Source organism: Phalacrocorax aristotelis, chromosome 1, assembly GCF_949628215.1.
Source record: "Phalacrocorax aristotelis chromosome 1, bGulAri2.1, whole genome shotgun sequence".
Classification (NCBI taxonomy): Eukaryota; Metazoa; Chordata; class Aves; order Suliformes; family Phalacrocoracidae; genus Phalacrocorax; species Phalacrocorax aristotelis.
This window is the reverse complement of record NC_134276.1, coordinates 64,700,267-64,727,196: the sequence shown is the minus strand read 5'-3', so window position 1 is coordinate 64,727,196 and position 26,930 is coordinate 64,700,267. Positions and strand designations below refer to the sequence as shown.

The 26,930-nt window shown below is 40.7% G+C and overlaps 1 protein-coding gene across 3 annotated transcripts in view; it reads right to left on the bottom strand.

Annotated features, from left to right (window-relative positions):
* MYO16 (myosin XVI) overlaps positions 1 to 26,930 on the bottom strand; it is a 409,990-nt gene that overhangs the window by 153,198 nt on the left and 229,862 nt on the right. For all 3 annotated transcript variants that reach the window (XR_012660263.1, XM_075090704.1, XM_075090696.1), the window contains exons 14-16: positions 17,360 to 17,465; positions 13,751 to 13,868; positions 6,351 to 6,498 (exon numbers count right to left, since the gene is read on the bottom strand). Coding sequence is in view for 2 of the 3 variants with exons in the window: in XM_075090704.1 (XP_074946805.1) it covers positions 6,351 to 6,498; positions 13,751 to 13,868; positions 17,360 to 17,465 (372 nt within the window). In the remaining variant the exon portion in view is untranslated. The remainder of the gene's footprint in view (positions 1 to 6,350; positions 6,499 to 13,750; positions 13,869 to 17,359; positions 17,466 to 26,930) is intronic.

Here is a 26,930-nt window from a genome sequence, read left to right as displayed (position 1 = left end):
TGTTGAAGAAAATATACATATGCAAAGGAAAGCAATTAATAGACAACTTTGAAGATTTAGCTGTTTTTTCATAATGTGGGAAAAAATAGATATTCATTAACTCATTAAGAATTGATGAAAGCTCTTTTATGATGCTGCAGACGTCCTGAATAACCTCTGCCCCCTGAAGGTTTTAGCTGCCCGGGCCGTGGAAGAAGCTTTTTTGGGATCCACCTTGGCTCAGAAGTGGCTTTTGAGCTCAGGTGTTGGGCCTTGGTACTGGCCCGACCTGGGGTCAGCCATGACTCTGTTCAGCCACAGACCTCCCTGACCCCACCTGTGGGCTCATGTCCTGGCCTGGTCTCATCCTGTCCCCATCCCCATGGCCCTGCTCAGCTCTCTGGGTAGTGTCTGACCGCAGTGAGCATCCCTGGACCTGCTGGGTGCCATAGGGATGTGCCAGGAGGGTGAGGGCCCTGCCCCACTGCCACCCTTGGCTCTCAGCTCCTCTGTCTGCATGGGGCAGCACCTGCCCTGGCTCCTCTCTGGCCATTACACAGAAATGCCTACATCCTGGAAAAGGCACTGAAAACTCACAACTTAAAAAAGGCCTAGAAAAACTGTTGCTAGCTTTTGAGAGTGATCCCAGTATTCGAAAGTTTAACCCAGTATGATTTCCCTGGATGTGTCTGAGAACAGATAGTATTAAAGAAAAGTAGAAATGATGGGCTCATACTATTTGTACAGAAGGATTAGGAAAGGGTTTTGGCCAAGTAGAACTAGGAGTACTTGACCCTCATGGCCATTCAGCTGTAGGGATGGTAAGCCTAACATCTCCTGTCAGAGCTTTTCTCCTCTCCTGTGCCAATACCTCCCACAATAGGAAAGCTGAGGAACTTCTGAGTCTGATCTTTACCTTTCTCCTAAATTTAAATAGAATGAATTCCACTTTCCTGATTGTCTGGAGCTTTATTCTGTCACCAGGATTTTAAAACAAAGTTGATCCACAACGGTGAAGTTCATGGAGCCTCAACACTACACTTTATTGGGGTGGGATTGAGAATTTTGGTACAACTAATTTACACTGAGTTTCAACACACAAAGTCTAATAGCAGTTTGGTAAAGTGATGTAACTTGGCACCTCATACAAAAATTATTATTCCAGCAGGACTACCACCTGTGTGAAAACCTGATGTAATGCTTCCAGATCTAGTTATTTCATTCACAGTGTTTTGATCCAACAAATTTTGTAAGACAGGTCTAACATTTGTTTGGATTTCCCTCCAGTCATCAGACACAGATATCAGCAACAGGTAATTTGCGAAGCAAAGGGATCAATATCACTTGGATTTGATGATCCTAGAGGTCTTTTCCAACCTTTATGATTCTATGATTCTATGAAAATGGCATTGTGTAACCACCTCTGAGAATTTTTGTGGACACAGCTGGGCTTTATGGGGGTACTGAAAGTTTAAATCAAAGTAAATAATAGGAAAAAAGTGATCTGTCAGGCTTGAATACAAGGAAAGAGTATGGAACATCAGAGGACTGGAACATCCTTAAAATGTGTATATTTCCAATTATGTGGGACTAATTAAAAACTCAACTTTTCTCTATGAATTTACCTTGTATCATTAGACTGCCACAGCTACATTTGTAGACAAATGGCACAGATATGGAAAACTATTATTTTCAAGGTTGATATTTCTTTCTGTTGCATTTTAGATGAGAAAATAATCAAACAATTGGAAAGAAAAATGGCATCCAAAGATAAAGGAAAGAAAAGAAAGAGAGAAGACATGGAAACATGCAATGTCTTCCTGGCTTTATATCTGTAGCAGTTAGAAAACAAAGAGGCTGCCTCCTAACTATGCTGAATTGGGGAAAGTTGGAGTAAGTGGCCACACAGAGTCTTCAAAACTCCCATCTTGAGGTCTTGTGTGTGAGGGAAAGGAAGATTGGGGATCAATATGGTGATGCTAGAATAATTACCATTTTGGACTCATTGTATTAGTTCTTGTTAGAAAATCTGATGAATGGAAACACACAAAAAATCAGACATAAGGCCTTGCACTCAATGCTTCTGAAAAATGTCCACTGGGATCTTTTCTATACCATTCACTTTCCCTCACCGTAATCTCTAAGCCCCTTTTGAAGATCAACCTTATCCTTTAGAGCTGGAAAATATTTCCTCAATGATCAAGCAAAGAGGTTTGCATCAGTTTAGATTTCAATGAGAAATTCAATCACTTCACTAAAATTACTACTTTATACATGAAATTAGCAGAAAGTTTTCTTATTGGCAGTGAAGAGGGAACCTGCACCAAAAAACTGTAAAAGAAGATACACCGTTTCTGTGAACTGATCTACAGCTACTATTGCAGAAGAATTTCACTGCTTTTTAAGGGGTGGGAGAAACAGCACAGTCAGAGAGAGCACATGCTGCAGTGCACATCATTGTTCTATGGGAGGAAGGAAAGTTTTGCACATCTGGGAACAGCAGTCTGAAAATACAAAGACAAACCGCACTCCCTGACCATAGCCCAGCTTCTGCATGAATGTGCATATTAACATTTTCCCCAGCTTGAAGTTGTTTAGTTTTACATATACAGCTTATTTACAAACAGTATATTTCAATCGATAAATGTTGGGTGACAAAGGTCTGACATTACAAGGAACGACTGAAAAACAACTGTCGGGATCACCTTGCAGTACTGAGAGCATTGTATCGGTTTGCCTATGCTACCGAAAGCCATAACAGTACAATCAATTAGGAGAACTAGCAACCTTGTTTAAACCGAAAATGGTGACATCAAATTGAACAGCTGCCAAACCCACCATCATTTCTGAAACCATCTTCTATAGTTAAGTAGCCTTAAGCTATGTTTCTAATACACATATACAAATGTAATTACATGACTTTTAATAACAGTATGTTTGAGTGTCTTACGCATACCTATTACACGACGACATTCTTATATTGTTATATATAATACAGCTTTGGAATATCAATGCTAATATGAAGCAATTGGCCAATAATAATTAAAGCAGGTCTTCCCACTTTTTTTCTGTAAGATTTTTCCCACATTTTTCCTTTCTGGTCTCCCATTTTAGTATTCTTTCTTCACCAGAGTTGAAGACCATTTATAAGCTGACCTATCATCACTGGTACCTCTCTCCTCTGCTCTCTTTCACTTTTGTTGCAAGATTCGTCACTAAGGTAGTGTCTACTGTAAGTATAAGGTTAAACATAATGTGCTAGAAATGCTAGTACACACCCATATGAGGCTAAACTTCACATGCCAGAAAAGTAATAGACTGTATCTGCACCTGGCAAAAAAAAAAAAATCAAGAGGAAATGAAGAACAATTTGAGAATATAATTTCAAATCTTTAGTCTCTCTGTATTACATGTCATCATCAAGATAAAGTTCTGCAGATCTTTCAAAACACACCAAATTAATAGAAGCTTTGGAAATTTCAATCAAGGATCTGCTGATAAAAATTGGTTTCTGAATGTAATGAATACCTGGGAGTAATTGTTGTCAGTCAAAAAGCCTTGACTTGCCCTTTCAAGAATCTCTACCATTTCTGAAATGCTCCCCCTCCTAAATCTTGAAAAATGAACTTACCTTTCAGGAATTACTTCTGCCTTTATCCATCATGATCCACATGCAGAGACAGTGGGAGATGTGTTCGTCCAGAGTCCCCCCCACATAAATTTAGATGGCTTGCTACTTTAAGATCCTAGTTGTATATAGGTTCAATATAAAGTGGCCAGCTACTTGTCTTCATACGCTGCCCTAGCAGTCATAATGCTTGCAAGAACATAAATTCAGGTTTCTCAGCTCAAGCTCCCTCTCAGGACAGCATCAAACACCACAGCATTACAACCTAATGACTCCCCCTACACATTGGGGTGAAACCCCAGCCTTACTGAAACTCTCAGTAACTCCAAAGGGGAGGGATTTCCCCGTTCAGTTATTTACATTAACTCTTCATCCAGGATTATATATTGCTTAATAAATGAAGTACCTCTCACCTTTTACAGCATAAAGTCTAACAATAACCACTACTGACAATACTACTTTGAATCTTTAGGATGCTTTCATTTAAAATGAGAATAAAACCCCAATGCTACATCTCATTTCTCATATTGCAATGGCTTAAGCAAACAATGCAAAAATAGGGGTATCTTGTGATCTTAACAGTCATTATTTACTAAGATTGTTCAATATTCTACACAAAGGTGCAATATTAAACAATGAAAAGAGGAACAGGAAAATTATCAAAAAACAGTTGGGCATGAACCACCTATAGTTTCAAAAGGACTGTTATCTAATTAAATTTGCTATGAGAGTCAAGATTACACTTGCTCAAAGCAAACATGACAAATTCAGTTATTGATGTTACCAGAATGATGTGATCTCATCAAAATTTGACTAAGCCAGAAATCCTGAATTTATAACAGAGGCCAAATCCTGCTATCCGAGTCACGTACAAGTTTGATGCTGTAGAAATTCATCCCTAGTTTAACTCTATCAACCAAGAAAGATCTGGCCCACTGAACTGCTATACTCAGGAGTTTAAGGTACGAAATACTTGGCCAAAACTCTCTCTCAATAATGCAAGATACCATCTACTCCATGCAGCCAAAGCAAAGCTTTATTGATAAAAGGAGCTTTATGCAAACGTTCAGCTATAAATTACTTATAAAGAGTTGGCGCTGCAATGTTCAGACATCTATTTTAAAATACTGTTTTGTTCTTTTTGGATGCTTATCAGATATCTTATCAGATAAAGCTTTGTTCATGTGAATCTAATTATTCAGGTTCTTGCTAAGCTCTTTTCTGCTGGAGCTTCTTGCAAAATGACTTCAAACTGCTTCATTTTTCTGAATAAACTGAGTGATTCCAAACAACTTTTGCTGAAAGAAGAATTAATTAATGATTGGGAGCTCAGAATCCTTTTGGTCTCTAAAGCCTTCAAAGGATCTAAAACACAGAATTTAACTCTTCCCCACCCCCCCTTTGAAGTGGGTCATTTTTAGTAAAGCAACTTAGCCTCAGGTTTCTTCAGAGCCAGTGCATTACACTGTTCTGTGTAATACCAGAAGCGCTAACAGCTTAAAATATTACCAAACAATGGCAGACTGAAGGCTTGTGTTCAATAAAAAATCAGAATCAAGTTTCTTCTGCAAAATTTAATGTGGTATCTTTCTATTTACAAGCCCCAAAGTTAGGAATACTATTTTACTCAAGTACGAGCAGAGTGGAAGATAGAAAAGGTCAGAGAAAAATCCATGGGGAAAAAAGCTAAGATATGAAAAACTCAGAACACTCATTTTACATAATTTTAATTACTATTGGTCTTTTTACAGTTACTGACTATACTCATTACAAACTTAGACAATTCAAGGGAAGATCATTAATGCCAACAAGGCTTCTCTCATTTTAGTGATGTTTCTTAGGAATCACCTAGGAAAGACTGAAGACAGAAAGGCAAATGATCTAAATCAGGAATATGTTTTCATTCCAAAAGAATTTAAATTAATAAATTTTGAGATAACCCCAAAATTTCCTGAAAAAAAAGAAAACTTCCGATTACATTAAGCATTTGAAGTGTATTCAGCCTCATACACACTACATTTAGGTGCCTATAGACAGCTCTTTATATTTAAGCTCTTACTGTTGAAGGGGATGTAGCTGTCACAGTTTATGAAGCCACAAACGCGGTCCAACTCACCCCGAAGCACATATCTACATGTGACTCCAGACAGAGCTGAGCAGAGACTCAATCCCCTTTCACTGCAAATGGGAGCCAAGACAACCAGCTCATGTGGAGACACACACAAAGACCTAATTTTAGGTGTTGGGTGTTGAATCTTACCCTTGGGTTTGAAAGCAGTCAAAACTTTGTTTCTGTTTTTCTTAATAAATATGAGGTAAAGAAAATCTCAAAATGAAAATATCAGTTACATATGGTGAAATTTCATCAAAATGAACACATGCCATAAGAAAAGTCTAATTTTAATATAACAGTCTTTCCCGGAGACAAAAAGTTTAATCGGAGAAAAAAAAAAAAGAATAGACCTACTCTGATCCACAGAGGATGGAAAAATAACTAGGAAGTTTCCTTCCTTTTTCTCCTTTAAGGCAATAATCCTAATGGATATAAGACTCTGATCTTGTTATGAGGGTGTACATATACACCAGGATTAAACCCTCATGAACAGGTACTCAATGATAAATAATTTCAGAGCTCACTGAAAAGTTACGACACCAATGTTAACAATTGGAAGAAGGACCTCAAGAGCAAAGAGGCACTAAAGTAACAAAAATATTAATACTAAATATAAAGTTGTTTTCCTACCTGTGTGCAGACAGATTACTGAGGTACAGGGTGTATTTTTCTTCAGCAGACAACCCATCCATCATCAAATAAAAAACATGAAAATTACTCTGGTTGAGAGGTTGCATAATGACACGAGACTTCTCCAACATGTATGTATAAATCCTAGCTGATTGAGAAACAAACAAATAAATTCGTCATTATACTGATAGCTCTAAACTTGTATATTTTAAACCATTCACCATTGCAACACTGAAGAATAAACAATGTTTCATATAAAACAGTCTGAGGTGAGCATGATATAAAAAACTATTACCATCCATTCTACCATGGTTTTCTATATAAATCACAAATAAACCCCTAATTCCGTTAAAATTAGTGGAACAAATGTCTTACCTTACTTACTTTCTTACATTATAGTTAAAATTACTTACTTAATTTTGAAAATAATGATGTTGTAATGATGTTGATTTGTACTCTGTTTTACTTATTTGAGGAACCAGTTGTCATATTTGGGAAGACTTTCTAAGAGACAAGCTGTTAGTCATCTCACCCAAGTGCAGCCATCTGAGCACTGGCACCTGTTCTAAGCTCCTTCTGAATGGGGAGAGAAAGATGCAAGAGAGATTCTGGACGTATTGGAAAAACTGCCCTTAGAACCATTTCCTCCGTCTCTGTTGGCAGCCAAGAAAGATTAATGTAGATTAATGGCTACAAAGAGACAAATCTCTGCAGAACTGGCCATCAACAAGCTCACTAACCTGTGCCCGGGGAAACGGGCCACTCAGAAGGGTTACGATGATCTGGCCAAATGAGAAGCCGTGTGAATCAGCACATCTGGGAAGAAGGTGGAGGAGGATGAACCTGACCACGATTTGCCTACAGAAATGCTAATTACAGGATCACACATAACCTGAGGCCCACTAAGGCTCTGAAAGAGGCAAAGCACAGCAGCAGAGGAAGTATTGAACCCTCAGACCCAATCACCTGCTTCACCAGATTACAGCCATTTAAGAGGTATTTGTGAAGACACAGAGGGAGATTCACCGTTTTGGGCAGGCTACTCTTCAGCCCTCCACTGAGTGTACACCACCGTGCAGTTCCAGATGCGGCAGGCTAAAGAGAACCAAAGGAACGCCTAACCGTCGCTGGAGGCCAGGGCCCTCCCTGTGAGCAAGGACCCAATTCCATTCCCACCTGCCTCGCTGTTTCTACACTTCAGCTCATCATTGCTTGAATCCCAGCTGTGGTGCAAAGACCAGAAGCGTGTCCCTTCACACACAGATGCGCACCCCCACCGCTAGGATGCGGTACGTTCTGTTGCAGCCTTTTGCTTTTCAGTCTCTGCAATACGGCCAAGCTTTCACAGGGTTTGAGCGAGCATCCTTACCCTGGAAAAGACTCCTGAGTTTAGAGGATACAGTGTGCTTCTTGGCAATGGAGGAGCTATATTTTTGAAACCCTGTAAGCAGAGGAGGATATTAAACCATTGCTTCCCATAGTCTGGATGACAGCCACCTCATCTAAGACTCCTTCCTTTAGGAACTGGAAATAGTTCTTGAACATTCAGTGATGGAAAATACTGGTACATGCGTCCCATAGCACAGTAAGTATGTTCTCTAAACACATACCATTTTTCAGCCGCTCACGGTTTTTTAGAATTTTTTGGTTTTACTTTTTTGAAGCGAGCCAGGATTAAGCATAAAATAGGACTGAGTTATTCAGTGCGGTCAAAACTGTGCATTTCTAGGTATATGCAGAAGTACAACTTCAGGTGCCTGAGACACCTGCAGTTTGAAGGCAAAGTGGGAGTTTAAAGACTTCCAAAGACGGGGGTAGTTGAAACAGTATTTTCAGAATCAGTTTTGACTCAAAGGTATCGCCCAGTGCAAGGCCGGGCAAAGTTATGCGGGTTGGATCTCGGCGTGGGACAGCGCGTACCAGAAGCGTGGTAGTTGCTTAGCCTAGCGGCGAGGCTGGAAGCCAGAATGTCACGCTCCTGCCACCGTACGGCTGCTAATAGCCGCAGTAGCTCATTCAGAGCTAGCTTGGTTATCGGTACACCATCTGTGCTTGTCTGGTAGTTCTATTTTAATTTTCACCTAAGTATTTTCCCATCTTTTGCAGAGCTCTAAGTATCTGTCTATACTGTTGAATTAAACACAACAAACTTGCAGTTACTTGAAGTTGTGTGTATGAGGGAATGCAGCCTGTGAGAATATTGGTGAAAGATGGTGTAGAGTGGAGGGAAACAAAACTGGTGAATCTTGAACATACTGTTTTGAGAAAGGTCTCAGCAGTTAAGTGCTGTCCCTGAACCAAGTATAACTGCGCACGGTCTCACAAAGTGCTGCTCTGCACAGGCCGAACGGTCCCAGGCACATCCCAGTTAAGCAGTACAGGAGGTCAGTGGTACACTACCCAGGGGCATCTCCCACCCTTTCTTTTATTTAACAGCACAGGCACGGCCGGGCACACTTGTTGGCAACCAAAACCATGCCTGGGATTCTAGCTACAGAAGAGAGAGTAGGACGGACAGAGAAGAGCTGTACGGCTGGCTTGCTGAACCAGGGAGACATGATCTGGCCCATTTAATCACCCTACCAAAAGTAGAAGTGACCCCCTGTTATTATGGAACCTATATTACGAGGGATAGTGTATCAGTCATCTAGTCCTCTGGTGCTACACTACGGAAAAAAGAACGGTGCTGGGGCGCGCTTGGGAAATCATTAAGCTGGTAGCAGGATGTGTTTCTGGCTCCAGTAACTTTGCAGCACACCACAAACTGAAGCAACGCAGTCTTAACCTATTGTGGCAGGACTGGCCCAGGCACACACCTTCATCAGAATCAGTCATTACCTGGCTGCCATGCCTGCAGGGTAAAACAGAATAGATGAACCTGAAAGATGATTTCCACCTTTTGTTGTGCTTGTAACTCTCAGCAAAGCTAATCCTACCATCCATTCATTTGAAAAGAGGCCATTACTAATATTTAATAACTTTTTTGTTTGCAATGATTTTCACCAAGGCTTTCATAACTATCACTCAGGTGTTTTTAACATTCCTTGATTAGTAAAAGTGAGAAAAATGTTACTGTGGGTCATCTATATGATTAATCTGTACATTTAGCTTTACCGACGGGCAACACCAGTTATTTAGATGACACAGATTAATGCAGCCCTTTCCCGGAACATCAGGTCACCCACTTTAACAAGGCTAAATACAGTTCATCTCACTTAGCTGCTCCAGCAATGGGAAGAGCTGTTAAGAACAGTCAAGCTTCTGATCAGCAAGAATCAAACACAGCGCCATCTTCATGGAGCCAAAGTTACTCACAGAGAAAACTATCGCAGTAATATGCTTTTCTACAAAGTTAAATGATATGATCATTAAACTACGTATGAAATAAAAGGGAAGAACAATAGAGTTCCAGAGCCAAGTCTGCCATTTTTGTGCAACGTCCACTGTGCTTAGAGGCACAAGGGCATTTGCACTTCCCTTAACAAACCACTTGATCTACTGAGCAGCTACAGAATCAGCAAGCGGACTCTGTATTGAAAGCGTGGCCAGTGAAATCGTTCCTCCAGCTAGGCATTCTTTGAAACTACATTGCTCCTTCTCAAAACCCGTGCTATGCTAAACACAGCTATTGCTAAAGGCAAAATAACGACTGAAGGTTCAGAGCTGAAACACGGTACAAAAACACATCAGAGAGCTCAGCTGGCTGCAGCCTTTCTTATACCAAAAAAGGAAATTAATGTCTGAAACTTTTTAATTGATACAAAATGTTGGTAACACATGGAGGCAAATATGCATTTTGCTGCTTCTTACAAATCGAATTAGATCCTTCCATTCCAGTGCAACTTAAAAATAATAATAATAAAAAAATCAGGCCTTGCTTTTCAAAAAGTGGAGACTGAGAAAAGCAAGGCCTGAAAAACAAGGCAGGAAGATCTGGAGAATAAGTTTGTCAGGCTTGATTTCCTCTTCCTAGCTTTCTTTTTCAGTAATTTGAGGAAACTGACAGAAGCCTTACCGTTCATCTGAGGAATTACATCAACTTTCCTGAAAGACCATTTACTCTCTCCCTTTCCAATAAAAATAAAATGCTGTAATTTTATCTCTGGAAATAAATAAACAATCAGTCTTTTACTACTATGCAGTGGGTGTGAATCATCGCCTATGAATGATTATGATTTTTTGGCAGAAGATCAGTCTTTGAGTTCTGTTAGGTATGAATTTATTTTAGAAACTTAGTGAAAACACTGGCCTGTAGTTTATTTTGTATTTGTTCTGATTAAGACTAGCTCCCACTGCCTTGCCTTATCCAGTCATAAAGAACAAAGACTTAAGCTGGGTTACACCTTCTCCACTTGTTTGACTGACGAAAGCAATGAAAGGTACCTGAACACAAAGCCACTTGTCACAGGAAAACTCCCATTTGAACCCAACATCGCAGCACACCTCATCAGGAACAAGAGTCAGAGAAACACCTAAAACCTCTACAGGTATCTGTACTGCCTTTGAGTAGAACCGCGCTCAAGGGCTCCATCCTGGTTTTCAGAACTTCGTGGCAAGGATCCAGTTTATGAGAAAGACCTAATCAAGCCTGCACGTGAAAATTGTGGCCAACATTTGTGTTATTTAGGTATATTGGCCTTTCTGCTGGAAGAATAAACCTTATGTGACAGAATTTGGAGCACCTCCAGGGTCTAGGCATAAAAGACCTTCAGCATGAACAGAAAGCTGTCACAAACTTCACCAATGTCCACTCAAAATGCAAGGAATGGTGCCTCGAGCTTGCCCTCTCTATAATAAAAATGTACACATGTACTTTGCACACCCCTTCCTTAGTAACCTGTTCTGGATCTCCACTCCTAAGACCTGTCTGTTAAGGAGTTTTACAACCCAAACCCTTTGATGGAGGCGGCCTCGTGTCACTCGGATTTTTGTTTACAGAGCAGACACATTTAGCCCAGTTTGCCTCAATGAGTTAGAAAGTCATGTCTCAGCAGAATCAGGTGCCCTGCATATTTACATTTTTCACTCCTGTTTAAACAGGGCAAGACAGTAAATACTGCTGCAAATGATCTTGCAAATAGATACAGGGAATCACTGGGTGGGATTTAAACCAGCCAAACACAATGTGCCTGATTCTTTTCTCATTTATGGTGGTGTAAATCTGGGACTATTTCACTCAGGAGTGATGCTTAGCAGTGGCCTAGAAAAGGCAACATCTACAATGCAAATCAAACAGCGTGAACAACTAAAACTCCCAAAAATATAAAAACCGCTCTCACTGCTGTACGGGGGCTTCTCTCTCTTGACTGTAAATTAAGGAACTTTTGGCTCCCTCACATCAGGTAAGAGTAACTGATTCAGTTCCTAAGTATTTGGGGAATTGTAGGGCAGTTAAGTAATTTGTTTATATTTGTTAATGGACTTGACTACCTCTAGGTTTTCTCATTTAACGCCTATGGTTCGAAAGTGATGAAACCACAGCGTTAGTGTAGCAGAAAATGGACACGAGAGCCTGGTGAACTGATTCCACATTTATATCATTCACAGGCAAGGGTTGTGAATTAGTCTGGCAAGCCTGGCTAAAGCTGCTTGAAAACTCAAGTCCCTGCAATCTCAAGCAAGGCACCCAGAAACTGTGGGAACACATGGCCTTGAGGCTTCTGTTCCTCACCTGAGGCCCTGAATGACACAACCTTAGGTCACAGTGACTGTAAAAATGAAGCCATTTATGTTTCTGAAATGCTCAGACAGTGAAAAATGTTTATGAACCACATAGAAAAAACACAGGAAAACTAGCGTTCTCTTTTTAGAATGAAATAAAATGGCACAAGCCACACATGAATCTATGAAGGGAAAACAAACTATTTAATAACAGATCCATATAGTCCATTTTCTGCACTGAATGAAGTTCGGGAGGGGTCAAAAACCAACAGTGTTAAATTTGTGTGCACACGGCAACCCAAGGCTATCTCAGACAAGTTCAGTTCTGGCATTTCCTGGTGTTCATATGCTTGACTTTTCAAAATTAGCATCATTTTCATCTGTGTGTGTAACAAAAAAGATAAAAAGCGTGCACGCAGTGTAATTGTGATTACTAAATATCCCCAAATTAAATATATAGGATACAATGGATGTATGAATTGTTAATTTTAGGGATAGAACTTTGTTTTTACAAGCCCAGTTCAGATGCTATTTTGTCCATTCTAATATTTACATCACTTTCTTTATATTCCCCCCACAACAGCTCATAAATGAAAAAAAGAATCAGTTTTTAGTTTCACATGTTCTTTACAAATACCCTACACTTATTGTAAGGCAAATCAGGAAAAAGTGATAATAATTTCTCACGCAGTGACATTTCCACTGAAGAAAGTATTGTATTTGTGAGGGTACAGTGAACTCTTTCAAGAACACGAACTGTAATTCCCACTATGAAATATTTCCAAAGAATATTTATGGAAACACTTCTGACAGCATAAACACATTTAAAATGATTTAAAAAAGAGTCATTTTGGAAATGCGTATCCAGTGGAATCTGATTTACTGGGATCGAAAGCGTGTCTCAGCACACAGCTTTTCCATCCAGGAAGATCAGCGCGAGCAGGAAACTGTCCGTGCGCAGTTATTTCTGCACACACCTCTCGCTTTAGCACAGGGCAACGTCTCGATGACCTGTGTAGACCAGAAACGAAACCTCTCCCTGGCTGCCTCTGAAGACCAAAGTTTTCAGAATCAAACTGAAGTTTTGCCCCATAGTCATTTTTTCACTAACGAACCCTTGCTTGGGGTTAGCAGACTCCCACTTACTCCGAAAGCGGGCACAAATTCCACAGTACCTCACCTCTAACGAGAGCGCCCGTCAGTACGATTCCTAGCTCCTTTAGAAGAAGCCCAAAGCTGTAATGAATTACTTCTAATTTCAGCATTACAGAGCGTGTTTGTATTTTGTTTGCCCTAAACAGATGAGTTTGTCACTTGTCCAGGGGATACTTAAAATACCCAATGCGGTACTAGCTACAAACGCAGGATTTAGTCTCTTTGTGACTTTTATTTCTCAGCCAAGCGATACCCAGCCGTCACAGCTTGCTATTGGGCGTGAAGGGAAACGTGATTTCCTGGGGAATGGGAAGAGGAATCGGCAGTGGTCATTTTTTTTCTTGTCTTTCCCTGCCACCTTGTGGCTGCACAGATCAGGGCTCCCCCGCTTAACGCCGCGCGCTGCTCTTGACGAGCGACGCCTTCACATGCCATTAACCATGTTCCTCTGACACACCGTAAACCCCCCTTGCCTCTTCCGCGTACTGTAAGGCCATTGATGCCTAACTCTGTACGGCACACTGGGATCCCTCACCTACTAGTCTGTGGGTGATAGCAAAACAAACAGACTAAACGACACTTACCTGCAATTAATGTTTTTTTCTTCTCACAAAACTGTAACTCAAAATATTTTATAAAACAGCTGGAAAAATCATTCAAGGGTGTCTTAGCATGGCCAAAGGCCTCCAGGATACAGTTTACCTGCAAGACAGGGGTAAAGAAGTAACGAGAGAGGAAATAAACAGGAAGAGATTTCAATAAACATCAGTGAGGTTGGTCTGTGATTAATAACTGGGGTAAAAAAAAAAAGACCATTTTTCAGCTTGGAATTTAACAAATTCCTTGAAAGTTTTTTTTCTAAATAGAAATTAAAGTAAGATATCTCAAAAGAAAAAAAAAATCAATTTGCTCTCAGAATAGTGGAAGTGGTGAATGGAAGGGGAAGTCAAGGGCTCACACTTGCGTCCTTGGAGGTAGTCTGGGTACGGGTGACTGGAGTCATATGCCCAGAGCTGGCAGGCTTAGCAAAAAGATTAGAATCTCTGAAGGCAGCTGTGCTTGTGAAATCACAGTCAGTCGATACTAACAACCAGTCAAAGGAATTGACAAGCTTTATATGATGCCAGAAATGGCACAAATTATTGGTTTCAAACAGAATAACTTCAGCATTATACTACTGAAAAAGTGAGGAAAAAAAATAATATTCTGACTTTTGTATGGCATCTCTCATGAATGCATTTCCATGTTACATCTTCGTGGTCACAGCAATTACTTTTAAAAGATTAAAAATTTAAGGAATGATAAAAAGTATTAAATGTGCCATCTTTATTCCATGTTTTCTCTGTATTTACCTTTTTTGTGCATAATTAGCTGTTACACTAAATGGATTCCCTTCAGCACTTTCTTCTTTTGCATCCTAAGAAACTGATTGCAACATGACCTCAATACACTATTGTTCTGATGTAACCAGAAGTTAGGAGGGAAGAGGGCTGTCAAGTGGCTCCAATCACAGAGACAAAAGCTCTGAAAATCAGACCCTTCAGAATTATTAATTAAACCAGCTGTTTGTGCAGTAGGTGGCAGCAGAAAACTAGTCAGCCTGGTTTTGGTTCCACTCCAGTAGCATTGTTTAGGATGTGTTTGCTCATTAGGCTAATTCAGCACTTGGCTTCACCTTGCAGCCTTATTAACTTTAATGGTGCTCTGCATAACTGCAGCAGGAATGAATTCAGGCTACTGTGTTCATTAAAGCACCTTAAAAGGCAACTAAACCAGAATCTCTGCTTGATTGCCCACAGGGGGGATCTGCTACTTCTACCTTCACTGTCTGAAGTCAGGTGTCCCACCTAAGCTAAGGAAAGGAGCTTCCTACAACCAAATGGCCACTCATTTTTCTTAATATGTGATGATTCTCTTCTGCCCGCATTGTCTAAGAGTCATTGGCACATATGGCTACATCTACAGTACTAACTAAAGAGGACCAGGAGCAGGACTCTCTGTCCTCTATGGTAAGTGGCATGGTAAGGTCCACATTCCGACATCTACCTCTTCGTTTGCAGAGTAGGGTGGGCACACTGTGGCGAATGGTCCCAGGCACAGGTGGTCCTCTGAACCGTGGCCAGAAGACCTGCTGGGGATTTAACTGTGTCAGGGAGCCGGGTAACAACTGCATGTTGGGGACTGTTGTTCAGTTTACTACATAGATGTAGAGTAGCTTAAAGTGGTCTACAAAGGTAACTGATTTTTAGAGGGAGAAAATTAGGCTTGGTCAGCCCCCTCCCACACTGACACCACCTTATTTCATTTGCACTGGATCATGGTGGCTGTCCCTGGGAATTTTTGTGTGGTTAGGAGACAAGTGGCAGCAGAGACAAGAATACTTCCCACACCTCCTCATTGCCACTGCTATTTGTATCCAAAACACACAGTTTTCAGTTGCCTATTCACAAAGTTACTTATTTACTTAGTTCTTCTACTCATTACTTAGCCTGAACTTTAGGAAAGAAAAGACTTGGAGGATTTGACGTGAATTTTGCAGTTCTACTTGAATAACATCTGTGGGCTGATCAGTTCAAAACTGTTAATAAACCTGCGTAGGTAGTAAATAAAAAAATACACAGTAGAAACAGATATCGCTTGTAGGGCTCCTGGGTTCAAAATAAAGTAAAAGTGCTCTGTTCCTATAATTCTGTTGCAGTGTTGCAATACTAGACTCTAAAATTTAAATCACAAAAGTGAAAAAATAAAAAGGGTATCCTTAACATTGTCACATGAAACCTAGATTGAATGTGTCAATTTAGGAACATCATCAATGAGCCAAATAAAACTGAAAAACACTGTAACATGGCAATTGTATGACTACATGAAGTAAAGCTACAGCTTATTCAGTTGCAATATTTTCATTGTCATCAGGCTTTTATAATGTCTTCAAAAAACACAAATGCAACACACTTTTCTAAAATCCACTCAAAATGCATCGGACTTTTATTACCTGAACAGCTGGAATGTACAAAACATGAACCAGTGTGTCTGTACCCTTTCCCACATCCCAGTAATCCTGATTTGTAGGTTGTCTGTTAGTGTCAGCTATTCTTCTGACACTGTTTTATCACCTTTCTGGACTGAATCATGCATAACTCAGGAAGAAATCAGGGTGTTTTGAACGATGCATGTGACACTATTAAAAAAACCCACCATGAACAATTCCAGAGTTGCATGCGGCAAGTGAAAGCTAAGAAAAAGTACCTTGGGTTGACTCTAAGTGCTGTAGAGGAAGGTCACCACAGTGGGTGAAAATGTCTAAACACCTTTGTTTTTTAAAAGTATGAGATTCAGAACTGAGCTATCACAATGCAGACTGCTAAAACATTCCACGTATATCTGTGTCTGAGCTGGGATCTGACATGAGAAGTTTCATCGGGAAAGGCAATTTTTGGAAAGAGTTTGAATTGGCAATCTAGGGTTCAGCATAATTTAAAATGTCAGTATGAACCTTCATAGAGGTGTCACAGCCATAACAAAGAAACACATGTTGCAATGTTCAGTCAAGTGAAAATTTTATATTTAGTGTACTAGAAAGGAAACAAATTCATCTGGTATGTGAAGCAGGTTCTCATGATTTCATGTCACATGTCGGGCAGAGTTTGGTTCTGCTGTGGCAATTAAATATGACTGAGCAAATATTCAGAACTCATGCCTATTTCATAAATATACTGGGCCATAGAACTTCGTTCAGTCCTTGAAGTTTTGCTGCAAATTTCCAATTTCTGTCTTACATACTATTACTTCAGATGCCTCAGCACTTCTTATGTTGCCCAGAGAAGAACCACCACAACCATACAGATAAATTTATTTACTTACTGAAGGCAACAAGCACACATTCAGGAGACAGTGTTTGATCACACAGATGATTCCTATTCACTGAAACACTGTTTTCCAAAGACACTGAAACATATAGAAACAAAACTGGCTGCCACTTTTTGGTTTCCTCTTATAACATCAATATGAGCTTAATCCTTTTCCCAGTCAGGTGAGCTCAGGGAAGGGAACTTTCTTTGACTTCAGTGGTGAAAACAAACCGTTTATGAACTTCTGCATAGCAGATGCCTGTTTCCTTATAGTTCAAATATCTTGGCCTATCCAAGAGGCCAGATTTTTGCTTTGTTCTCCTCAGTGATTAGAATGCTACTTACATGTCTTATCTTTGTATCAAAGGCATTTCTGCTGGAGCTGGCTCTGCAAGTGAGGTGCTTCACTATCTGTTTGCAGGCTTCAGTCTTCCCAGAACCACTTTCTCCACTGCAAGATGACAGGCAAGGAACAGAGGGGGAAATACTGTTATTTTCACATTTGATACATTATTTATACTTCCTGCTAGCTCTGTTTGAATGGATTTAAGATATCTCAGTCAAACTTTCATTTCAAATAACAGAAGTGTTATGGATGGCAAATAATAAAGAACAGAATGTAGGAGGTAGAGTGGCTGACTGTGTTCATGAGGGCTGTCAGAGCTGTCAGGCTATGTTGTCCTGGACCACAAGCCAAGCCAATCAAATCTAAAGCTTTCAAGCCATTCTGAAGGTATTTATAGCAAAGATATTATCTCCTCTTTTTTCTTCTGTCCAGCAAAGGAGCCTGCTTATGCTGCCTGGTTCTCTTTGCAGATGGGGAAATGCTACTGTGGTAATGATGGCAGTCAGAAGGAAAGGGAAGTATAGAATACAATACAAAGGAGGACAATGAAATAGGAAAGGAACAGGAAGGAAAAGAAAAAGTCAACTGATTTTACAACCTGCCCAGTTTCTGCAGTGCAATACACTCTGACTTCAGTGATCCTATTTAACTTAATTCCTTGTTCATGATGTGGAATAAAAATTCCAAAGAATGACAGTCTCTGAGGGGGGAAATGAGCAAAGAAAACAAGGTAAAAGGCAATATGAACAATGAACGTAGGAAGAAACAACAGAAAAGTGGAAGGATGGAGGAGGGAAGTAAACTCAGTGGTGCACTTTAAGCAGGGAGAAAGAAGGAAAAGAAACAAAAGATGGAAAAATCACAGAATCACAGAATGGTAGGGGTTGGAAGGGACCTCTGGAGATCATATTGTCCAACCCCACTGCTTGAGCAGGCACACCTAGAGCAGGGGCACAGGAACGCGTCCAGGCAGGTTTTGAATGTCTCCAGAGAAGGAGACCCCACAACCTCCCTGGGCAGCCTGTGGCACTGCTCTGGCACCCTCACAGGGAAGAAGTTTTTTCTCATATTGAGGTGGAACTTCCTGTGTTTCAACTTGTGCCCATCGCCCCTTGGCCTGTCATTGGGCACTACTGAAATGAGTCTGGTCCCATCCTCTTGTCACCCACCCTTCACATATTTATAAGCATTGATAAGATCCTCCCTCAGTTTCCTCTTCTCCAGGCTGAATAAACCAAGGTCTCTCAGACTTTCTTCATATGGGAGATGCTCCAGTGCCTTGAGCATCTTCGTACCTCTCTGCTGGACTTGCTCAAGCAATTCCACGTCCTTCTTAAACTGGGGGACCCAAAGCTGGACACAGTACTCCAAATGTGGTCTCAGTAGGGCAGAGTAGAGGGGTAGGATAACCCCTCTCGGCCTGCTGGCCACACTCCTTTTAATGCAGCCCAGGATACTGTGGGCCACCTTGGCCACAAGGGCACATTGTTGGCTCAGGGTCAGCTTGCTGTCTACCCGCACTCCCAGGTCCTTCTCTACAGAGCCACTCTCCAGTATTTCAGCCCCCAGCCTGTACTGGTGCCTGGGGTTGTTCCTCCCCAGGTGCAGGACCTTGCACTTGCTCTTGTTAAATTTCATGAGGTTCCCCTTGGCCCAGCTCTCCAGCCTGTCCAGGTCTCGCTGGATGGCAGCACAGCCTTCTGGTGTATCAACCACTCCTCCCAGCCTGGTATCATCAGAGAACTTGCTGAGGTTATACTCTAGCCCATCATCCAGGTCATTGCTGAATATGTTGAACAGGACTGGACCCAGCACAGACCCCTGGGGAACACCACTAGTGATGATCTAGTTAGTGAAGCCTGATTCAGAAATTTGTTTATGAATTTCTTACTTGAATAGAAGAAGTTTTCTTTAGAGACAACTGAACCAAACAAAATGTAATTTGATGCTCCTCCTTCATTTATCTGCTTGATCAAATTTAAAAGGCTGTTTCTACAACCTGTTTCTATAGCCTGCTAGATTTTTCACAAGTATGATGGCCATGCTGGTCAGTTAGTCTGTTATCTATACAGTTTAGTTTCTGAAAATTAGAGGGCAGCATAGTATAATGTCTGTCTGGCCATTGCTTTATCTATTCAGATCTCACTTCAAAGGAGAAATCGATTAAATAAAAGAAGAAATAAAAGAGGAAAGGGCAAAGAGATCTTCACAGGCAGGGATGGGATCTCTGCACCATTCATTTTCATTCAACTCTTTTGGGACCTACACACAGCTCTGGTGGATATCTCATTTGTTTACCTGATAAACTAGTTTTAGCTGGCAAGACAGATGTCTCTTTACTATATGTGATATGTCAGACTGCTTTTATCTATGTTCTCCATTTTCTATAAGTTCTATACTGCAGAGCTGGAGTCTGACCCAGGACTTCAAACTCCTATTGGCATCAGTAGGAGGTTTGTGGTCCCAGACAAGGTTTGCAACCTGGGTATATGTTATGCAAAGACCTCAGATAACAGGTCACAAAGCCATGTTTAAACCAGGCCTTACAATTAAAGAAATCAGGTGAAGTCAAGAAGGTCACTGTCACAGCTAACATGAAACTGGTATCCCCACAGGACTGACAGGGTGCTCCGTAAGAGCACTAACCCTTGCTCAGATCTTCAGCTTCTGACTGTCTGGAAGAGTTTCAAAAGTCAGATGATACCCTCTAAAATCTGCACGCATGTCTGCCCTCTTCACGATGACTTCACTCTCCAAATGTTAACTGTACCATGCTGCCTCTGTTCTTAAGGAGTAGCATTAGCCTTCTGTCTTTATAATGGTAGTGTCCCAATGCCATGTTCCTTCAGCTGTTATCACTAACAGGAACAGAAAAAAGCAAAACAGGGCATTGGTCCTATGATACTCCTCCCCTAGAGACTTCTCATGCTTTTGCAAATTACTGGTCTTATGCCTGTATTACCCCAAAAGTCAGTGAGCTTACAGGCAGATATAAATCTATCTTGCTGTCTATCTTGCCCCCCACTCCTGTCTCCTACCACCCACTCACATCGGCCACTCCACTGGCACCTGTGTGTCATGATGATGAAATAATTTAGCCCCTCCACAACACACTTAATCCAAAATCACAGCTGCAACCTGCTGTCACAACACCACAGGTTATCAACAAGATTAGCAACAGTGGCTTTTCTGTTATTTCAGCTGTTGAGGAACTTCTCTGAAGTGAAAACGTCTCTGAAGTTTAGCACAACCACCGTTACAGATGACGTGCTGAGCAAAAGTGTTCAAATATGTTTGAAATCAGATCTGAAGTAATTCACAATTTGCAAAAGGTCACAACTTGTCCAAAGTATACTGGCCTTTATGTCCAGCAGGTAAATATTTGTATCATCCCGAGGGCTGGCTGTAGCTATAGACTTGCTATTTAACAAATTGTTGTAGTATTTTATTATTTTGCTCATTTAGGCCCCACTTCATCTGCCAAAACCAAATTCTTTAACAGAAGGCTTTTCCAGGATTAGCAGGGTGCGGGTATTTTTCAAAAAATCCTTCTCATGACTGGAGAAATTGGGGGTGGGGGAGCAGAAGGGATGCTAAAGTAACATTTGATGCGCCTTTGACTGTTTTTGAGAATTACAAAGCAGGCATGCAAATTACAATTAAAACCAGAAAAAAGACTTCTTAAACAAATGAACTGGAGTGTTCACCCTGAGTTTCTCCACTTCACAACTAATCTGTTTCACTTGTTAAATAAAGCTCTATTTTGTTTTTCACTCCAAGCTAACTGCGGCCCAGACAACGCAGGACCATGCAAGGGTGCTCAAAGTGGACAGTTTCTGTCCCTTCTTGAACACTGCTCCCCAAGACTGCTGTTACCTAAACATTGCAGAGACACGACTACAGGGATTGGACACTCTCGGCTCAACTGTTAATTTTACATCGATTGGCATTTTGTCCAGCGGTGTCACAGGAGCTTGTTGGCTAAAGTGGTTGCGAGAGCACAGCTCAGGGGCCAGGATCTGCTAGAACTTGGTTGCTGAAAGAGAGACCCCATGTCATTTAGCTGTTCTGTGCATTTCCAGGGCTTATGTGTACGCTCCTAGTGAAATATAGATTGAAGTACTGAGAAGAAATGCCATGTTAGATGAAGTTTTAGTTGTTGATATAACTGTTTGGAACATTTGGGACAATAAGTAATTTAACAATGAAAAAGTAATTTGGCACCTTGAACCAGACCTTGTTTGTTCCATCTCCTTTGAGGTAGGGTAAAATTTTTTTAATGTCCCCATTGTCCACATCAGCATTGCTTTAGTAGTTTAATTCTGCTTAGAGAACAATTCCTCTTCTCTATTTTAAAAGATTGTTTCATCACGATATTTTTCAAAATGTAATTTACAATATGAACGTTGGTGTCATAACTTTTGGTTTTGCCTTATCAAGGTGGAGGATAAGAAGCACTGCAGCAGAAAGCATTCTTCTGCAGTAAAACTTCCTTAGAAGGCATTATGAAAGAGTCAAAGCTTGTCTCACAGACAAATAAAGAAGGTTAAATTAGGAAATCAGTAGAGACAGTGCACTCCAAGGGAAAGGAAAACGGACAAAGAATTTGAAAGCCTTTGCTTACCAGGGGCTTTAGGCAAGTTCCACTAAGCTTTCTCATTTTATTCCTCCTTTGGCTTTCTATCTTTCCTATACAAGTCCCTGATGGAGGGCCTGGTTCCTACTAGTTCTTTATTAATATCTTGCTAATACAACCTCAATTACAACTCTAGTCTCCGTATCTTAAAATAATATGAATAATGAGAAAAAATACACTCTGTTTTGAAATAAAACATTCAACACTAAAATTGTTAGGAAAAAGTCCAATCTGAAGTGTAAAAATGCAAAGGCATGTGAAGCAAAGAACACAGGATGTTCTACAACCAGGGGAACTAAAGAAGCTACACCCTGCAAATCCACAGCACATGGATTGTGATCCAGCTCTCCTGCTACCTTGTGCCAGTCTCGCTGAGCCACTGGCACCGCTTATGCCAGCAAGCGCAGTGCTAAGCAAGCGCTGGCCAGACAGCCGGACAGCCCACAGACAGTTCCCCCGCAGAATGGCTGTGGCTGGAGTCACAGCAGCCTTCCAGACAGCTTCCAAGACCCACAAAGCCTGTGTGAACACCCCGGCTCTGAGACCTCTGTGGCTGTTTGCGGCCAACAGGTTCAAATGTTGTTGGGTGGAGGGTGACTGAGAGGCGGACAGACAGAACCATCACAGAGCAGTAGTTAACTGAGGAAGCCCAGCTAAAATAGCCAGAAAACCGCAGACCCCTGGTAAAATTTTAAGAATTAATTCCTGCACGTATGGAGAAGTACATCCTGCTTCCCCTCGATTTCTGCATATCAGCCAGGTTTGTCTACATCTCTATGAATTCAGATAACTGGGTCGTTATTGTTTGGCAAGTGTCAATTCCAGTGTACAGAAATCCTACAAATCATCTGTCTGGGGAACAATATGAGAAAACAGGAAACACGTAGGGAGGAATGTACCTGCCATTTCAGATCATTTAAGTGACAGGGTTTTATTGCCTGCGCTTCCTTTTCAATTCTGACCAAAGGTACCACATTCAGAAGTGCAGGAATAACTAACAAAGCAAACAAAAACCCCTGATTCTGCAGTACTTGAATTATAATCAGAAATGCTGGAAAACCTTTGACAGAATTTGCTCATATAAAATTTCCACCAGTTTTAAAGGAGAACTTAGGTCAGCATAGGTGTGTATGCGGTTTTGTATGAACTTCTGAAACCGGTCTCTTACTGCACCACCCTAAGCTGTGAGCATTACTGCTCCCGATTCCCACTCTGATACTAAGATACAGCCAGGGAGGAGAGAGTGCGCTTGAAAAATTTCGAGAGACCAGAATAATTTCTTTCTTCTCAGTTTGCAGAGTACATAAGCGAGATGCTGGGCCTTGCTCCATGACTGAGTTCAGAAGGAAGCGAATTACGGAAAGCCCACCTACTGGCTATTTAAGAGCATAACATAATGTTATTTTATACTGTAACTTCTATACAAATTTTATATAAAGTCAGCTTTTGGTGTTAAGCACACAGGAGGGATGGTGGCTTGTTATAAACTAAAAGTAAAGTTCAAAAGAGAAAAGTAATTGAAAATAAATGATAATAAACTCTTCCATAATTTGGCCAAATGCTTTGCTGTTGTAAAACACTCAATTTCAGTGAGTAAACACTTGATGAAGTGTGAAGTGACTGAAGACAAAAAAAAGTGGAAAGACTGATCTGGGTCATCCTGAGAGCTTTAAATTGATTTTTTTTCCCCCGTTTTTTAACCAATTCAGTAGCAAAGACTTAATATGGTGTTTAGGGGAACAGATAGTAGCAGACAAAGACCACAGTCACAAAGAAAACTGAAACAGGCAACATGAAAGTGAAATAGTAGTAAGTTGTTTATTACATTTGATGGTGAAAACCATCTTCACAGAGTTTAAATGGGTCTTCCTGAATTTTCTGCAAAATAAAGTGCTTTAACATTGCTGGAAGTGCAATTTGAAAGCTTCTTTAAAACATGATGATGTCTGTGTTTCTACCATGGAAGCACAAAGTTAAGGCACAGAAGGGTTGCCACTGGGTTTGCAGAGGGTTCCCTTCCATGAACAGCATGTAATGATGTTACACTAAAGACCCTATCTCAAATCTGTGTTAAATCTGCGTTCTGTAGGTGTAAGTTTTTTAACGCAATGCAGAGGTCAAGGCAGAAAATTAGAAACTTGTTTCATTTATAATTTAGGAGTAATTAAGTACTTTTACAAGAAATAACTACCTGCAATTTGTAAAGAATGTAGGAGTGACAGAAGTGTAAGTGGAGCTTTGGGTAGCTAACCTAACACATTACAGGGCACCGTCTGCTCCTTTGTCATTGCAGAAGGTGCTTCAGCGTTCCACCGCCTGTTCTATCTCCTGTACATTCATACGGCATGCCCAGCCTCTGCAAAGCGAACGCTCTACTTGCAGTTGTACAGTCCTGGAATATTCTGCCGCTGATATTTATGTGTAGTATTTTATGTAATGGGCGATTCGTTTTACAAGACTGAAAGAGGATTATTTTTTTCACGTTGTCTGCTTTGCTGCCTGGGGAGAGGCATGAGGCTGCATGAAGCAAAGGGGGCCAGCAAAGCAGGGATTTGATGTGTCAGAGAGGCCCAAACAATGAGAGACAGAAATCAAACTCATGTACCGCGAAGCAAGTTTGGCAATGCCAGATCCCCACTTTCACTGGATCATGTCACAGGAGCAGAGGAATTCTACCACTAAACTGAGCAGTAAATTCCTTAGCGCCCTATACCTTCTAATTTAAGTTGCAAAACAATGGATTTCCTTAGATTAAAGGATAAACTTCAAAAAGATATTTTCAACACTTCATTTTCCCTGCAAAGGACTGGTCTGGACCTAAGTTAACTCCAGGATTCATACTGGGACAGCAGTATTCTTCCAGATCTGTAAGGAAATACCTTGGAGGTGGGTATTTGCTGTTTGTGAGTCAGTGCTGTTGGTTTTTTGGGCAACTCTCCAAAGCAGCCCCAAGAGGAAATTTCAAGATTCGCTAAATCTGTTTCTCACGTGAACAACACCTTACAAAAGAATCTTGCTGCTAGGGAAGAACATTTCACATTTGATAGATCATTTTGTTGAACTCTATTTTGAATTTTTTCTTATATTTTAACCAGTTGTTGGAAACTTCTCTTTGACTTGCTCTTGGTCTTAAAGCTTGCCTTCGACTAAGCAGTCTTAAGGTGACCTGATACACACCAAGCGGTGCATGCCACAGAGAGATGGGACAATTCCATACCTACAGTGTCTTTAAGCACAGAAAACAGAAAAAGTAAATATTAGGTGATGATGGTACAAAGGGGAGAATTTGTCTTCATCTGGCACAGCCTGTGCTGTTTCTGCAAACAGCAGGTAGCTCAGCTCTCTGAGAACAGCCACGCTCCTGACAGGAGTGCTGACTTTTTACTGGCTTGACTTTTGTGCACAGTAGATCTGCAGCTACAGACCCTTTCCCTGTGATCGCAGGAGCACGCACTGCCAAATCGCTGCTGTTTATTCCCAAAGAAAAGGGTGGAGTCTCTGCTTCCATATATCTAATTGCTACCATCACCACTATCAGTGATGTGGAGACAGGAGACTCCAACCATATCTGGCTAAGGAAACAATATAGAAATGAGCTGGCCCTGAAGGGCTTCTACTCTAAATACATCACTAGAGACAAGCAGCTAACGAAAGAAAACCAGTGAAAACAAATCAACAGAAACCAGATGGAAGTTATATGAGGGAGAGAGAACAGGGCAAGAGCTATGAGCAGCATCCTATACAACAAGCACAACCGCTCATGGGTGAATGTCTGATTTTTAAAGATTCTGATCTCAGTGATGTGAATTATCAATGCTTTGAGAAAGCTTGTTGTAAGGGACTTTGGTACAGAACTGTAAAATTCCTGGATCCCCGGCAGGCTTAAGCATGAACTAAATAGTGCTGTAAGACTCTGCCCTGCCAGAAACTATGAGCCTCTCCTGAACACACGAATGGGCTGAGAATTGAAGTAGCCCTTTAAGGTCAGAAAGCAGAGTCTGGTAGTTCAGCAAGGGTTTCAAGTCCATAGCTTTGGACTTAGGCAGCTGAGTTCCAACTCAGACAACTTCAGGTGCCTTCATCTCTTTTCATTATCCTCTCTTGGGAAAATGTGGGAGGCAAAAATGACGAGGCTAAGGAAAACAGTATCATTAAGGGTTACGCTGCATGCAGAGTTCATTAGCAACAGTATGTGTCCAATAAAAGGGTAATTCATGAATCATTAGTAATGGCCACTAAACTCATGGGAAGTACCTTTTTGTAATTACTCTTTGGCAGAAAAAAAAAGAGCTGAAAAACATTGCTAATGGAAAACAAACTTTATCTCCACAAAATAAACAAGCAACAAAGCTTGATGAAGATGACAGGATTAACATGAATAAGGGTACATTTTCTGATATTCTTCCCAGTCCTTTTGAAAAGATTGTGGGTAGCTCGATGTACGGAAAATAAACGACCTCCAAAAAGAAATTACCAATTTTTAAAATAACACATTCAACCTTTTCAGGAAAAATTCAGGTGAGAGTTACACAGACTGCCATCACTTGGTCCTTCTCTGGCAGTTAAGAGTTAAGCTAGACGTATTTTCAGAATTGCACATGACAAGTAAAACACTGGTACGGTACTAATTCTCACTGCTCCGTACCATGCCACAACGTGCCCATCAAAAGAGTAGCCTCTTCTCATGGTAAAATCTTTACAATAATATTCAAGCATAATTATGTTTATAAATTATACTAAAAAATTACTTACACTATACACTATTATTATAAGTAAAAGTAAAGTAGACTAAAAATAAATATAGATTTAAGAGTTTTATTCTATAATCACATCATGTTTCTCTTGCTAAGGATGACAACAGAAGGCAAAAGCGTACTCTCGGTGTGCAACTCCAAGAGTGCTCCTATGCCAAAATGGGTTCCCTTGCAGATATC